The sequence below is a fragment of the Mercenaria mercenaria genome, chromosome 3 (genome assembly GCF_021730395.1).
Source record: "Mercenaria mercenaria strain notata chromosome 3, MADL_Memer_1, whole genome shotgun sequence".
Lineage (NCBI taxonomy): Eukaryota > Metazoa > Mollusca > Bivalvia > Venerida > Veneridae > Mercenaria > Mercenaria mercenaria.
The window spans coordinates 97,419,131-97,432,413 of record NC_069363.1 but is presented as its reverse complement, the minus strand read 5'-3'; the positions used below and the strand labels follow the sequence as shown (position 1 = coordinate 97,432,413).

Below are 13,283 nucleotides of genomic sequence, written 5' to 3'. Positions count from 1 at the left end.
ATCATTCTGACCAAAATTCATGAAGATCAATTGAAAAATACAGCCTCTATCTCATACACAAGATTTTTCCTTGATTTGACCTAGTGACCTAGTTTTTGACCCCAGATGACCCATTATCGCACTCGGCCTAGACTTCATCAAGGTAATCATTCTGACCAAAATTCATGAAGATCAATTGAAAAATACCGCCTCTATCGCATACACATGGTTTTTCTTTGATTTGACCTAGTGACCTATTTTGACCCGAGATGACCCATTTTCGAACTCGGCCTAGATTTCATCAAGGTTATCAATTCTGATAATATTCAGAAGATAATTGAAAAATACAGCCTCTATCTCATACACAAGGTTTCTTGATTGACCTTGTGACCTAGTTTTTGACCCGAGATGACCCATTTTCGAACTCGGCCTAGATTTCATCAAGGCAATCATTCTGACCAATATTCATGAAGATCAATTGAACAAGAGCTGTCCGTAAGACAGTCAAGCTTGACTATTCGAAATATTGTCCCAGAAGCAGGAAAATAGTTACCCAAAAAGGTTAAATATCAAAAGATTTTTACGTTCAAAAGGGGAATAATTTGACCAAATGCATATCATAATGGACTTGCTGCATTCAACTAATTTTATAACCCGAAGGCACATGTGAAGTTTCAATTCAATATCTGCATTAGTTTGGAGATAGAAACTTGCATGTAAAACTTTAACCAGAATTTTCAAAGTCCAAAAGGGCATAATTTGCCAAATACTGCCAGAGTTAAGGACTTGATCCAGTGAGTAAGTAATTGATCTAGAAAAGAAAAAATAAGTTTCAAATCTATATGCCTTTAGTTAGCTGTATGTACTTGCACACAAAACTTTAACCAGAATTTGCTAAGTCCAAAAGGGAATAATTTGGCCAAAATGAAGGTCAAGTTATGGACTTGCTGCTATCAACTAGTTTAATAACCCCGAAGACAGTGAAGTTTCAAATCAATATCTGCATTAGTTTTGGAGATAGTAACTTGCATGTAAATTTTAACCAAAATTTTATAAGTCTAAAAGGGCCATAATTTGCTCAAAATACACGTCAGAGTTATGGGTCTTGACCCATGAGGTGGTAATTGATCTAGAAAAGGAAAAAATAAGTTTCAAATCTATATGCCTTTTAGAAATAGCTGTATGTACTTCCACTAAAACTTAACCAGAATTTTCTAAGTCCAAAAGGGGGCATATTTGGCCAAAATGAAAGTCAGAGTTATGGGACTTGCTGCTATCAACTAGTTTTATAACCCCGAAGACACATGTGAAGTTTCAAAACAATATCTGCATTAGTTTTGGAGATAGTAACTTGCATGTAAACTTTAACCAAAATTTTCTAAGTCCAAAAGGGGGCATAATTTGCTCAAAATACATGTCAGAGTTATGGGACTTGACCCAGAGAGGTTGGTAATTGACCTAGAAAAAGAAAAAATAAGTTTCAAAGCTATATGCCTTTAATTGATGGCTGTATGTACTTGCATGCAAAAACTTAACCAAGATGTGACGCCGACGCCGACGCCAGGGTGAGTAGAATAGCTAGACTATTCTTTGAATAGTTGAGCTAAAAATACAGCCTCTACCGCATACACAAGGTTTTATTTTGATTTGACCCAGTGACCTAGTTTTTGACCCCAGATGACCCATTTTCGAACTCGGCCTAGATTTCATCAAGGTTATCATTCTGACCAATATTCATGAAGATTAATTGAAAAATACAGCCTCTATCGCATACACAAGGTTTTTCTTTGATTTGACCTAGTGACCTAGTTTTTGATCCGAGATGACCCATTTTCGAACTCGGCCTAGATTTCATCAAGGTTATCATTCTGACCAAAATTCATGAAGATTAATTGAAAAATACAGCCTCTATCGCATACACAAGCTAAATGTTGACAGACGACAGACATCGAGCGATCAGAAAAACTCACCTGAGCAGCATTGCTCAGGTGAGCTAAAAAATTCAAGTACGAAAGGGGCATAATTTGTTCAAAAATACAAATCAGAGTTATGGGGATTGTTACCACACATGCAGATGATGATCTTAAAGATACATCTTAAGTCATATCTAGAAAGAGAAAATTGCCAAAAAACTTCATGAAAGGGGCATAAATCTGCAAAAATATAATTAGAGTTATGGGGATTGTAACAACATATACAGATGATGAATATAAAGAAATATTTTTAATTTCAAGTCATTATCTTTTAAAGTACCAAAGATATGTCTATATACGACGCTTTCGAAAAAATTTAAAGAAAATAATACCAAGTATAACACCTTGGTGATCTTGACCTTGGGTATAATGGGCCCAACCCCAGCACATACTTTGTTTGTATGCCGGATAATGTTTATGTGAAGTTGCAGTAAGATATAAGCAATAGTTACAAAGATATGACAGAAAAACAAAGGTTGCCGAAAAAAAATTAACCTTAAAAATTACCAAAGTATAACACCTTGGTGACCTTGACCTTGGGTATAAAGGGCCCAGCTCCTGCAAATACTTTGTTTGCATGCTGAACAATGTTAATGTGAAGTTACAGTAAGATATAAGCAATAGTAACAAAGAAAAACAAAGGCTGACGAAAAACTTTAACCCAGAAATCTCACACCGACGCCAATGCCAGGGCAAGTAGAATAGCACCCCTATTCTCCGAATAGTGGAGCTAAAAGGAAAACAAACAAACAATTTATATCCAATGTTTATTGTAAAGAAAGGTTTACATCTGAGTTGGCCAAATATACTTCAAAATAAAAGACACAATACACATATTTCATTGCAAGCTGTGAAAAAAATTAATTTTCTTTATAAATAGATGATTAAATTTAAAGATATGTTTTCTAACACACTCTGTCACTTATTCCAGCAAATGATTAAAGTGCTTTTTCTCAGAAAAAAAAAAAAGACAAGAAAAAATGAATGCATCATATTGAAAAGTAACCACATGTTTAAGCATATTTGACTGACTAGGCATAGCCGCTATTGATTTTATCTCTGAACAAATTTATATAAATAATTTAATGCATTGTCTGAATTGTTGAGTAACAAGGATGGTATTAACCATTACATCTCCCAATGCAAGGCCAAGGACTTAACAATTGGTTACATCAATGTCATTGGGAATAGATGTATTTGCTGGTTAATTACGGTAATTTCACTGACATTGTCTTTTTTGTCCATATAAAAAAAAACTTTTTCTATTTTATGCAGACCCATAGAGACCTGTTGTTATTGGTACTTTATGGTATATTTTGAATACTAGAGGATTAAAATAGTTCTTTTTAATATTTTTAGATAATTCTCAATTGGGAAGTTCTAATCCAGGACGGTGGTCAAAATTATCAAAGACTAGTCCTAAGAAACTAATTAAAAAATTGAAGTTCCCTCAGCCTAACATGATCTAAATAAGGTTAAATATTACCTGTATCAAAACCTAGGATAGTCTTATAAAGTTTTATAACATTAGTCACTAATCGGACGAGGTAGTTTCCTGGGCAAATAGCATTTTAAGTTTGTGGAACACTTAAAGTCAACAGTTAAGACAGAATATTTGAAGATCATGATGGTTTTAAAATGTATTCAGGTGTGATAGATAATAGTAAAGTCTGTGTAAAATCAATTTCGTAAAAAAAAGTACTTTTTGCCTAATTCCACATCCTGTTAGAAGCAGCCCTGATCATGACAAATTGCACATCATGTGCTTACCAATAAAATATGTAAGCCATACAAAAATAATAGTCAACAAAATACATTTAAAATATGCATGCAATAGTTTTTAATTTAATCCACAAAATACATTAAATACAGCAAACCGGATACTGAGAAAACAGTCCTGATGAACTGTCGGAAAATTAGTTTGAAGAGATTAATAAATAATTCATAAACATTAAGAAATGTTTTTAATCAACTTGTGGTTTATTTCAACTACAGAAGCAAGGACAGCAAAAAAAAATGTTAATGAAGAATAAAGGTGGATTTAAACCTTTAAAAAAATCGTTTCTAGAAATGGTGTTTGCTATTTGACAATTGAAAAATACTACGTAGATAAAAAAATTCTCTGATCAAAACATCAGATTATTCCAAAAAACAACTAACCTGAATATCATGTTTAAATGGTATCAAAATTTGCGCATCGTTCTGTTACATAAAATCTTCTTTTCATGAGGCAAAATATATCAAATTTATGGTATATAACAACTATCAAGTAGTGAAAACCACTTTCTACAACTGCAAATGTAGCAAAGTTAGTGACTTATTTCAGTTTATTTCAAAAAGATTACCTAACCAAAATACTTCTTTTTCTGAGCGAAAAAAAGCCAACATTATTTCATTTTCGCAATAAGTAGGCAGGTTAAGAAATGAAATTCTCTAAAAATAGTAAAACATCATTAACAAGTAATTAGTATTATTACAGTCTATTAGTACATTAAATAACTATACAAATGTAATTGTTAATGTAAGTACTTTGTAGTATTTCTGTTGTGTAAAAAATAAACGAATAACCATGGTTACACTGATCCTTTCAACACATAAACACACTGGTTTAATAAGTTTAGCTGCTTTAAAACATGATCTTACCATTTATATCCAATAAACTGAATTCACTGGTCTAAATCATACATTCATAGAGTAATATGATATTTTCTTTCACTACACACTTAACTGTTAACCAAAACCAAAAAAATCAAAAGATTCTACACATATCTAATAAAAAATCAGTTTCAATTTTGATACATTTCTTTTGTATTATTGTTTCATCAGCATGATATATCAGATGTTAAACCATGACATTAAATCAGGTCTTTGTTGCCTTCTACTTGTGCTTTTCACACATTTCTTTTAATTTTGCTTCACTGGCTCCTACCAATTCATCTACCTGAAAACAAATCAAAGAAATCTGTTAATATTATGTAACAGGAGCATGAACTTTAAAGCGACATTTTGTCACCTAACCTAATAAACCATCAATTCACTGACCTAATAATTTCCAAGAATTATTCTGCATATTTTCTCATTACCACCAGCTTACATTCCAAATTTCAAGTCAATAAATTTTATAGTTTTGAAGTTTTATTTTAGACATGATATGTGACATACAGATTTATCTTTGAGATCAACCTTAACATGACTTTTGACCTGCAAACCCAGTTTATGCATTCTGCAAATTTTCCCAACACCTACCTATATACCAACTTTTAAGTTAAAACCTAGAATGTTTATGCTCTGGAACAAAATATAAACAGTAGACTTGAAATTTGAGATCAATTTCACTTACGCAAGCACACCCACACAGTGGTGTGGGAGACATAATTAGTGGAATACACTTTTCTTTGGAGACACTTAACAGATTTTTTAGAGTGACTCCAAGTTGATACAATTAAATATAATAACTTTTAAAAAAAACAAAAAAAAAACTCCGGGGCCGGACTTCACATGGATCAACAGAAAATGATAAATGTGTTCATGATACATGTTAATAAAACAAACAGTACATTTTAAACATAATAGACTTATAACTCTTTTGCTAAATTTGTAACTCTTTCTTCTACAATAAAACAAGGTAGTCTGAAAGACAGCTATATCCCCAACCACTGTTATGGATAGTAAAAGGGTTGATGGTATTAGGTGGAAGTATTAAGTGTATTTTAATAGTCCATGTATGACAACATCAATGAATTTGAAAATCCTTCAAGGAATTTAGCAGATACAGAGCAGACATAAAATGGAAGACTCAAACCTTTGGCCTCGAGTTGTAACCCTGATCTTTGTCAACATGGCTCACTGTCTTGATGAGGTGATCATTTGACCAAAGTTTCGAGAAAATTCTTACTTGAGGTTTAGGAGATACAGTGGGACACAACTGCTATGGACAGACAGATTGACCATTCCTATATCCACCCCCCACCCCCAATATTCAATCTCAACACTACTGTGGTAATGTCATTTGACCCAAAATCAATAGGGGAACAGGCAATCATCTTATGAACTTTGACCGCTGCAGGCCAAGGTGGTCTTAAGATTTTGAGCAGGAAAGGGACTTCCAGACCTTGACCTTTGACATACTGAATATAAATAATACGGGTCATCTAGTGACCAAAGGCAATCTACCTATGAAGTTTAAAGACTGTTGGCCATGGCATTCTTTAGTTAATAAGCAAAAACTGTGTCTTGAGGTCACTGAGACCTTGACCTTTGACTTACTGATCCCCAACAAAATAAATGTCATCTACTGAGTCCTTAGGCAATCATCATTCATCAAAGAAATCCCCAGTTGAGTGGAAACCGTTTTCAGCCTCTTAAGTCACTGTAACCTTAAACTTTGACCTGTTGACCCCAAAGACATTCGGGGTCATCTACTGACCATAGGCAATTATCCTATTGAGTTTCATGGCTGTATGCCAGAATGTTCTTTAATAATTGGTCAGACACTGACTTTCATCAATTTTCAGCTCAGTCAATGTGACCTTGACCTATGACCTACTTTCCCCATAAAAAACGTAAGGATTCATCTACTAACCACAGCCAATCATCAATCTAATGACTGTATACCAAAGAGTTTTTTAGTTATTGATCAGAAACCAATTTTCAGCTCAATCAATCACTGACCCGATCTTTGACCAACTGATCCCCAAAACTAGGTATTATCTGCTGATCAAAGGTAATCATCTTATGAAGTTTGATTATTGTAGGGTAAAACTTTCTTCGGTTATTGACAGGAAACCTATTTTTGGCTCGAAGCCACCAATATCTTGATTGACCTAATGACCCCCAAAACAAGCCTAGCCAACAATTATCACAGTTGTTAGAGCATCATAAATGTTTTTTTGTTTTTTTTTGGTTGGATTTAACATCACACCGACATAAATGTCATGATAGGTCATATGGGGACTTTCCAGCTTTAATAGTGGAGGAAGACCACAGGCGCCCCTCCGTGCATTATTTCAACACGAGCGGGCACCTGGGTAGAACCTAAAAAGAACCATGAAGAATTCAACGCCCTGAGTGGAGCTCGAACCCACATCGATAAGGGGCAAGTATTTTGGAATCAGCGACCTTAACCACTTGGCCACGGGGGCCCCTATACATTTTTCACTAAGTCAAGGACCATATGATAGTAAATACATGATAAGTTTCAAGTCAATAGCTTTGAAAGTAACAGAGATAATGGACATTATACATTTCATGTATAATTTTATTTATTTGGGTTTTACAGCGCACCAACACAGTATAGGTTATATGGCGCCAAACAGGACAACAAATTTTGGTTTCACATCTCATTTACATCGATATAAAAAAGAAACAAAAAAAGTCAAATTTCAAACAGAGTTATGGAAATTGTTTCTCCTGGTGTAGACTTTGATAGTAAATAACTAATTTAAGTTTAAAGTCAAAAGCTTTGATAGTAACAGAGATATTTGACTTTATCAAAAACAAGTATGCCCACGGGCAGAATGTCGAGCCCGCCAGTTGCCAAGTGTGACCTTGACCTTAGACCTAGGAACCTGGTTCTTGTGCAAGACACTCCGTCTAATGCTCCGAACAAACTTCAATTTGACCGTTGACCTCCAACTGTGACCTTGACCTCTGAGATAGGAACATGGGGTTTGCGCAACTGACACGCCTTCTCTTAACCAAACTAGAAATGTGTCCATGGGACACAGATGCCCCCACTACATGACATTAAAATGACAATTTTTTCCCAGGTCAGGGGCCATAACTCCTACAATACTGAATAAATCCGGACGCGAAACTCCAGGTGCACAACTGCACATGCTGACCAACATTCCTGTAAACTTTGGTGACTCTAGGTCAAATACTTCTGGAGCTACACGCAACACAACATTAAAATGACCAATTTTTAACTAAGTCAGGTGCCATAACTCCTACACGACTGAATGAATCCGGATGCGAAACCATAGGTGCGCAACTGCACATGCTGACCAACATTCCTGTAAACTTTGGTGACTCTAGGTCAAATACTTTTGGAGCTACGCACGACACAACATTAAAATGACCAATTTTTAACTAAGTCAGGGGCTATAACTCCTACAAGACTGAATGAATTCCGGACGCGAAACCCCAGGTGCACAACTGCACATGCTTACCAACATTCCTGTAAACTTTGGTGACTCTAGGTCAAATACTTTTGGAGCTATGCGCGACACAACATTAAAATGACCAATTTTTTACTAAGTCAGGGGCCATAACTCCTACATGACTGGATGAATCCGGACGCGAAACCACAGGTGCACAACTACACATGCTGACCAACATTCCTGTAAAGTTTTCTGCCTCTATGTCATATACTTTTGGAGCTAGGCCCGACACAACACTAAAATGACCAATTTTTACAAAGTCAGGGGCCATAACTTCTACATGACTGAATGAATCTGGACGCGAAACCCCAGGTGCACAACTACACATGCTGACCAACATTCCTGTAAAGTTTTGTGACTCTACGTCAAATACTTTTGGAGCTAGGCGCGACAACATTCTTGGAAGGACGGACGGATGGACAGACGGATTGACGTACGGATGGAAGGATGGACGGACGGACAAGGGCAAATCTATATACCCACCCCCCCCCCCCCAAAGTGGGGGCATAAAAATTCTAACTTAAACAAGAGCTGTCAGTGGACAGCGCGCTCGACTATTCTCAGTGCTTGATAGTATAATATAAGCAATGAGTAAAACTTTAACATTACAATAAGCATATTCTAAGTCAAAAAGGGGCCATAATTTAGTCAAAATGCTTGTTAGAGTTGCCTCCTCCTTTTTACAGACTGGGGTCATGATGGTAAGCAAGTATGCAAAATATGAAAGCAATATCTCAATGGACTTTGAAACTATTTGGGGTGGTACGCAAACTTTAACATTTATTTTAAGTTGAAAAGGGGCCATAATTCAGTCAAAATGCTTGATAGAGTTGCCTCCTCCTTTTTACAGACTGGGGTCATGATGGTTAACAAGTATGCAAAATATGAAAGCAATATCTCAATGGACTTTGAAAATATTTGGGGTGGTACGCAAACTTTAACATTTATTCTAAGTCGAAAAGGGGCCATAATTCAGTCAAAATGCTTGATAGAGTTGCCTCCTCCTTTTTACAAATTGGGGTCATGAGTGTAAACAAGTATGCAAAATATGAAAGCAATATCTCAATGGACTTTGAAAATATTTGGGGTGGTACGCAAACTTTAACATTTATTCTAAGTCGAAAAGGAGCCATAATTCAGTCAAAATGCTTGATAGAGTTGCCTCCTCCTTTTTACAGACTTGGGTCATGATGGTTAACAAGTATGCAAAATATGAAAGCAATATCTCAATGGACTTTGAAAATATTTGGGGTGGTACGCAAACTTTAACATTTGTGTGACGCCCACGCTAACGCAGATGCCGGGGCGAGTAGGATAGCTCCCCTATTCTTCCAATAGTCGAGCTAGAAAGGGCATAACTTTGTCAAATTTCAAATCAGAGTTATGGGGTCTGTCTCTCCTGGTAAAGACTTTGACAGTAAATAATTAGTTTATCTTTCAAGTCAAAAGCTCTGACAGTAACAGAGATATTCTACTTTATCAAAACTTTTTACCATACAATTCTTAGTTAAAAAGGGGCATAACTCTGAAAAAATTTAAATCAGAGTTATGGAAATTGTTACTCCTGGAGTAGACTTTGACAGTCAATAACTACTTTAAGTTTCAAGTCAATAGCTTTGATAGTAACAGATATAGGTGACTTTATCAAAAACAAGTATGCCCACGGGCAGAATGTCGAGCCCGCCAGTTGCCAAGTGTGACCTTGACCTTAGACTTTGGTTCTTGTGCAAGACACTCCATCTAATTATGGTGAACTTTCATGCCAACTTAAATCAAAACCCCACAATGCATGAAGAAGAAATGCTCCGAACAAACTTCAATTTGACAGTTGACCTCCAACTGTGACCTTGACCTCTGAGATAGGAACATGGGGTTTGCGCAATTGACACTCCTTCTCACTGAGGTTAACATTCATGCCAAACATAAACAAGATTGGTCCATTCATGTCAAAGTAACGGTCCGGACAAAATTGGACGGATGCACGAACACACAGACTGACGGACTGACAGACTGACAACGCCATTTCAATACCCCACTCCCGATTTCATCGGCGGGGGATAACAAAGGGCCATAACTCAACTCAAAAATTGCTGAGCCAGTCTGATTTTCAGGGGGATCATTCTGACAAAGTTTGGTCAAAATCTCCCCAGTAGTTTCTGAGGAGATGCAATAACAGGAAACTGTTAACAGACAGAAGAATGGAAGGAAGGACGGACCTCAGACGCAGAGTGATTTAAGAAAAATAGAGCATAAGAAAAAGGTGCATAACTCTGTCAAATTTCTGAGGACATCACCGCGCGAGTGCAATAGCTCTACTTTTCTTCAAAAAGTCGAGCTAAAAACCTACCTGTTTTCCATTCTTGTAAAATTTAAAAGTTGGCATAGCACTGATTCCCTCTGCTTGTGCTACTTCCTGAAAAATTCATCAAGCATATGCAATGTTCTAGTAACCTACAGAACAGAGAATCAAATAAATAATGGATGTAAGAGTTTTGCACATTGCAGCCTTTCATAGAACACAAGAAAGTCAACAAATCTGATGTAAACATGCTTTTCTTCTTTTTTTTTGTTGTTGTTGAGTTTAACGTCACAGTGACAAGTATAGTTCATATGGTAACTTTCCAGCTTTTCGTTGTAGAGTATGACCCATGCTATCCATCCAGACATTACTTCATCATGAACCGGTACATAAGTAGAACCATCAACCAAAATCTGATGTAAACATGCTTTCTTCTTCTTATTTGTTTTTGTTGAGTTTAATCAAACTATAACATCACACTGACAACTGAGTGACAAGTGAGCAGTGCCATGAGAAAACCAACATAGTGGGTATGCGACCAGCAAGGATCCAGACCAGCCTGCGCATCCGCGCAGTCTGGTCAGGATCCATGCTGTTCGCTTTCAAAGCCTATTACAATAAAAAAGTAACAATTAGAGAAACCGTTAGCGAACAGCATGGATCCTGACCAGACTGCGCGGATGCGCAGGCTGGTCTGGATCCTTGCGGCTCGCATACCCACTATGTTGGTTTTCTCATGGCACGGCTCAAGTATAGTTCATATGATAACTTTCAGCTTTTCATGGTGGTGTATGACTCAGGCTTAGCCCTCCGGACATTACTTCATCATGAGTGGGCATATAAGTAGAACCATCAGCCTACCATTAACCAGCTGGCTTCCATACACTAAGAGTTCTGTTGTATGCCTGAGTGAGGCTTTAACCCATACTGGTGAGGGGCAAGTAATTTGAAGTCAACGACCTTAATCACTCAGCCAGTAAAATATAATACTATTAGTGGTATACACTGTTCACTGCTTTATTGTAGATGGCCAAAATAATCGTTAAAGAGTATAATTCTCTAAACAAATACATACATCATTCTCATCCACATCTACCTTGATAAATATGATATTAGTGTACTCTGTTGAGAAGGCCTGCAAGTATAAAACAATTTCTATAGAAATAAACTTGTTAAATTGAAACATCCTAAAAATTAACAGTCAGATCTCAATTTTTCTTTCTGAAGCCCTTCCACCTTCTCTAACTCAGACAACCAAAAATTTCAGCCAAATTACTAAATTATCATTATTTATTAACTACATCTTTAAGTTTGCCGTGATGGACCTATTACATTTACTTTCCTATAAATGTTGTCATTCTGATTAAAAACTGCATAGGCTAAACATAACAAAAAGTTATTGCATTTGCTTTCATTTTGTTTTTGTGGGCAGCGAAGCGTGACCACAGATTTACCATACCAAAAATTTACAGTCAAAAATCTTATCCGAAACTGAAGAACAAGACTAGTTCCATGTCCTCAATAAATTTTACATAATTCAAGTCTGTTTAACTTTCAGAAAGCTTCTGAAATTCAACTTTATCAAAAAATGCATTGCTTAAGTACATAATTATTTGCCGTAATCTATACAACAACAAGAGGGCCATGAAGGCCCTGTATCGCTCAACTGACCTATTGACCTAAAGATCATCAAGATTAACATTCTGAACAAGTTTCATTAAGATATGGTCATAAATGTGGTCTCTAAAGTTTTAACTAGCTTTTCCTTTGATTTGACCTGCTGACCTAGTTTCTGACTCCACATGACCCAGATTCGAACTTGACCTAAAGATCATCATGATTAACATTCTGACTAAGTTTCATGAAGATACAGTCATAAATGTGGCGTCAAGAGTGTTAAAAAGCTTTTCCTTTGATTTGACCTAGTGGCCTAGTTTCTGACCCACCTGACCAAGATTTGAACCTGACCTATAGATCATCAAGATCAACATTCTGAACAAGTTTCATTAAGATATGGTCATAAATGTGGCCTCTACAGTGTTAACTAGCTTTTCCTTTGATTTGACCTGGTGACCTAGTGTCTGATCCTACATGACCCAGATTCAAACTGGATCTTGAATCCATCAAGATTAACATTCTGACCAAGATTCATGAAGATACAGTCATAAATGTGACCTCTAGAGTGTTAAAAAGCTTTTCCTTTGATTTGACCTAGTGACCTTGTTTCTGACCCCACCTGACCCAGATTTGAACTTGACCTATAGATCATCAAGATCAACATTCTGACCATGTTTCATTAAGATATGGTCATAAATGTGGCCTCTACAGTGTTAACTAACTTTTCCTTTGATTTGACCTGGTGACCTAGTTTTTGATCCAACATGACCTAGATTCAAACTGGACCTTGAGATACAGTCATAAATGTGGCCTCTACAGTGTTAACAACAGGGTTCCCACTCTTTTCTGTGGAAATAATTCAAGGACTTTTCAAGGACTTTTCCAGGACATATTCACAAAATTCAAGGACTAATAGAGCGCCTCGTGGTTCAAAGGTAGAGCGCCCGAACCTGATCCAGACATTGTAGGTTCAAGTCCCGTCAGAAGTGAAATTCTTTCACTGCTTCTAAGATCTTTAATAGGTGCTAGAACTTTAAGAAAATATGCTAGAGCTATCCCTAAAGGGGATGAATACTTCTGCCTTGTTCACTTTCGCTTTGTTAAAGTAGTACTGTTTAAGAGACATAATGGAAAATATATAGGTCCAAGTTATCTCCCCTTTGCTAGATTATCTTGTAATGTGAACATCCTGATGTCATATACTGCCACTGCCAGTCTGTAAAGTTTCAACTAAACCTTCAAATAGTTTAGTTA

The 13,283-nt window shown here is 36.3% G+C and overlaps 1 protein-coding gene across 1 annotated transcript in view; it reads right to left on the bottom strand.

Moving 5' to 3' along the window:
- Positions 1-2,705: 2,705 nt before the first annotated feature.
- Positions 2,706-13,283, bottom strand: part of LOC123523934 (thioredoxin-like) — a 40,309-nt gene continuing 29,731 nt past the window's right edge. Inside the window, exons 3-5 of the mRNA XM_045301705.2 lie at positions 11,488-11,547; positions 10,461-10,526; positions 2,706-4,893 (exon numbers count right to left, since the gene is read on the bottom strand). Of these exons, the coding sequence (XP_045157640.1) occupies positions 4,831-4,893; positions 10,461-10,526; positions 11,488-11,547 (189 nt within the window). The 3' untranslated portion in view covers positions 2,706-4,830. The remainder of the gene's footprint in view (positions 4,894-10,460; positions 10,527-11,487; positions 11,548-13,283) is intronic.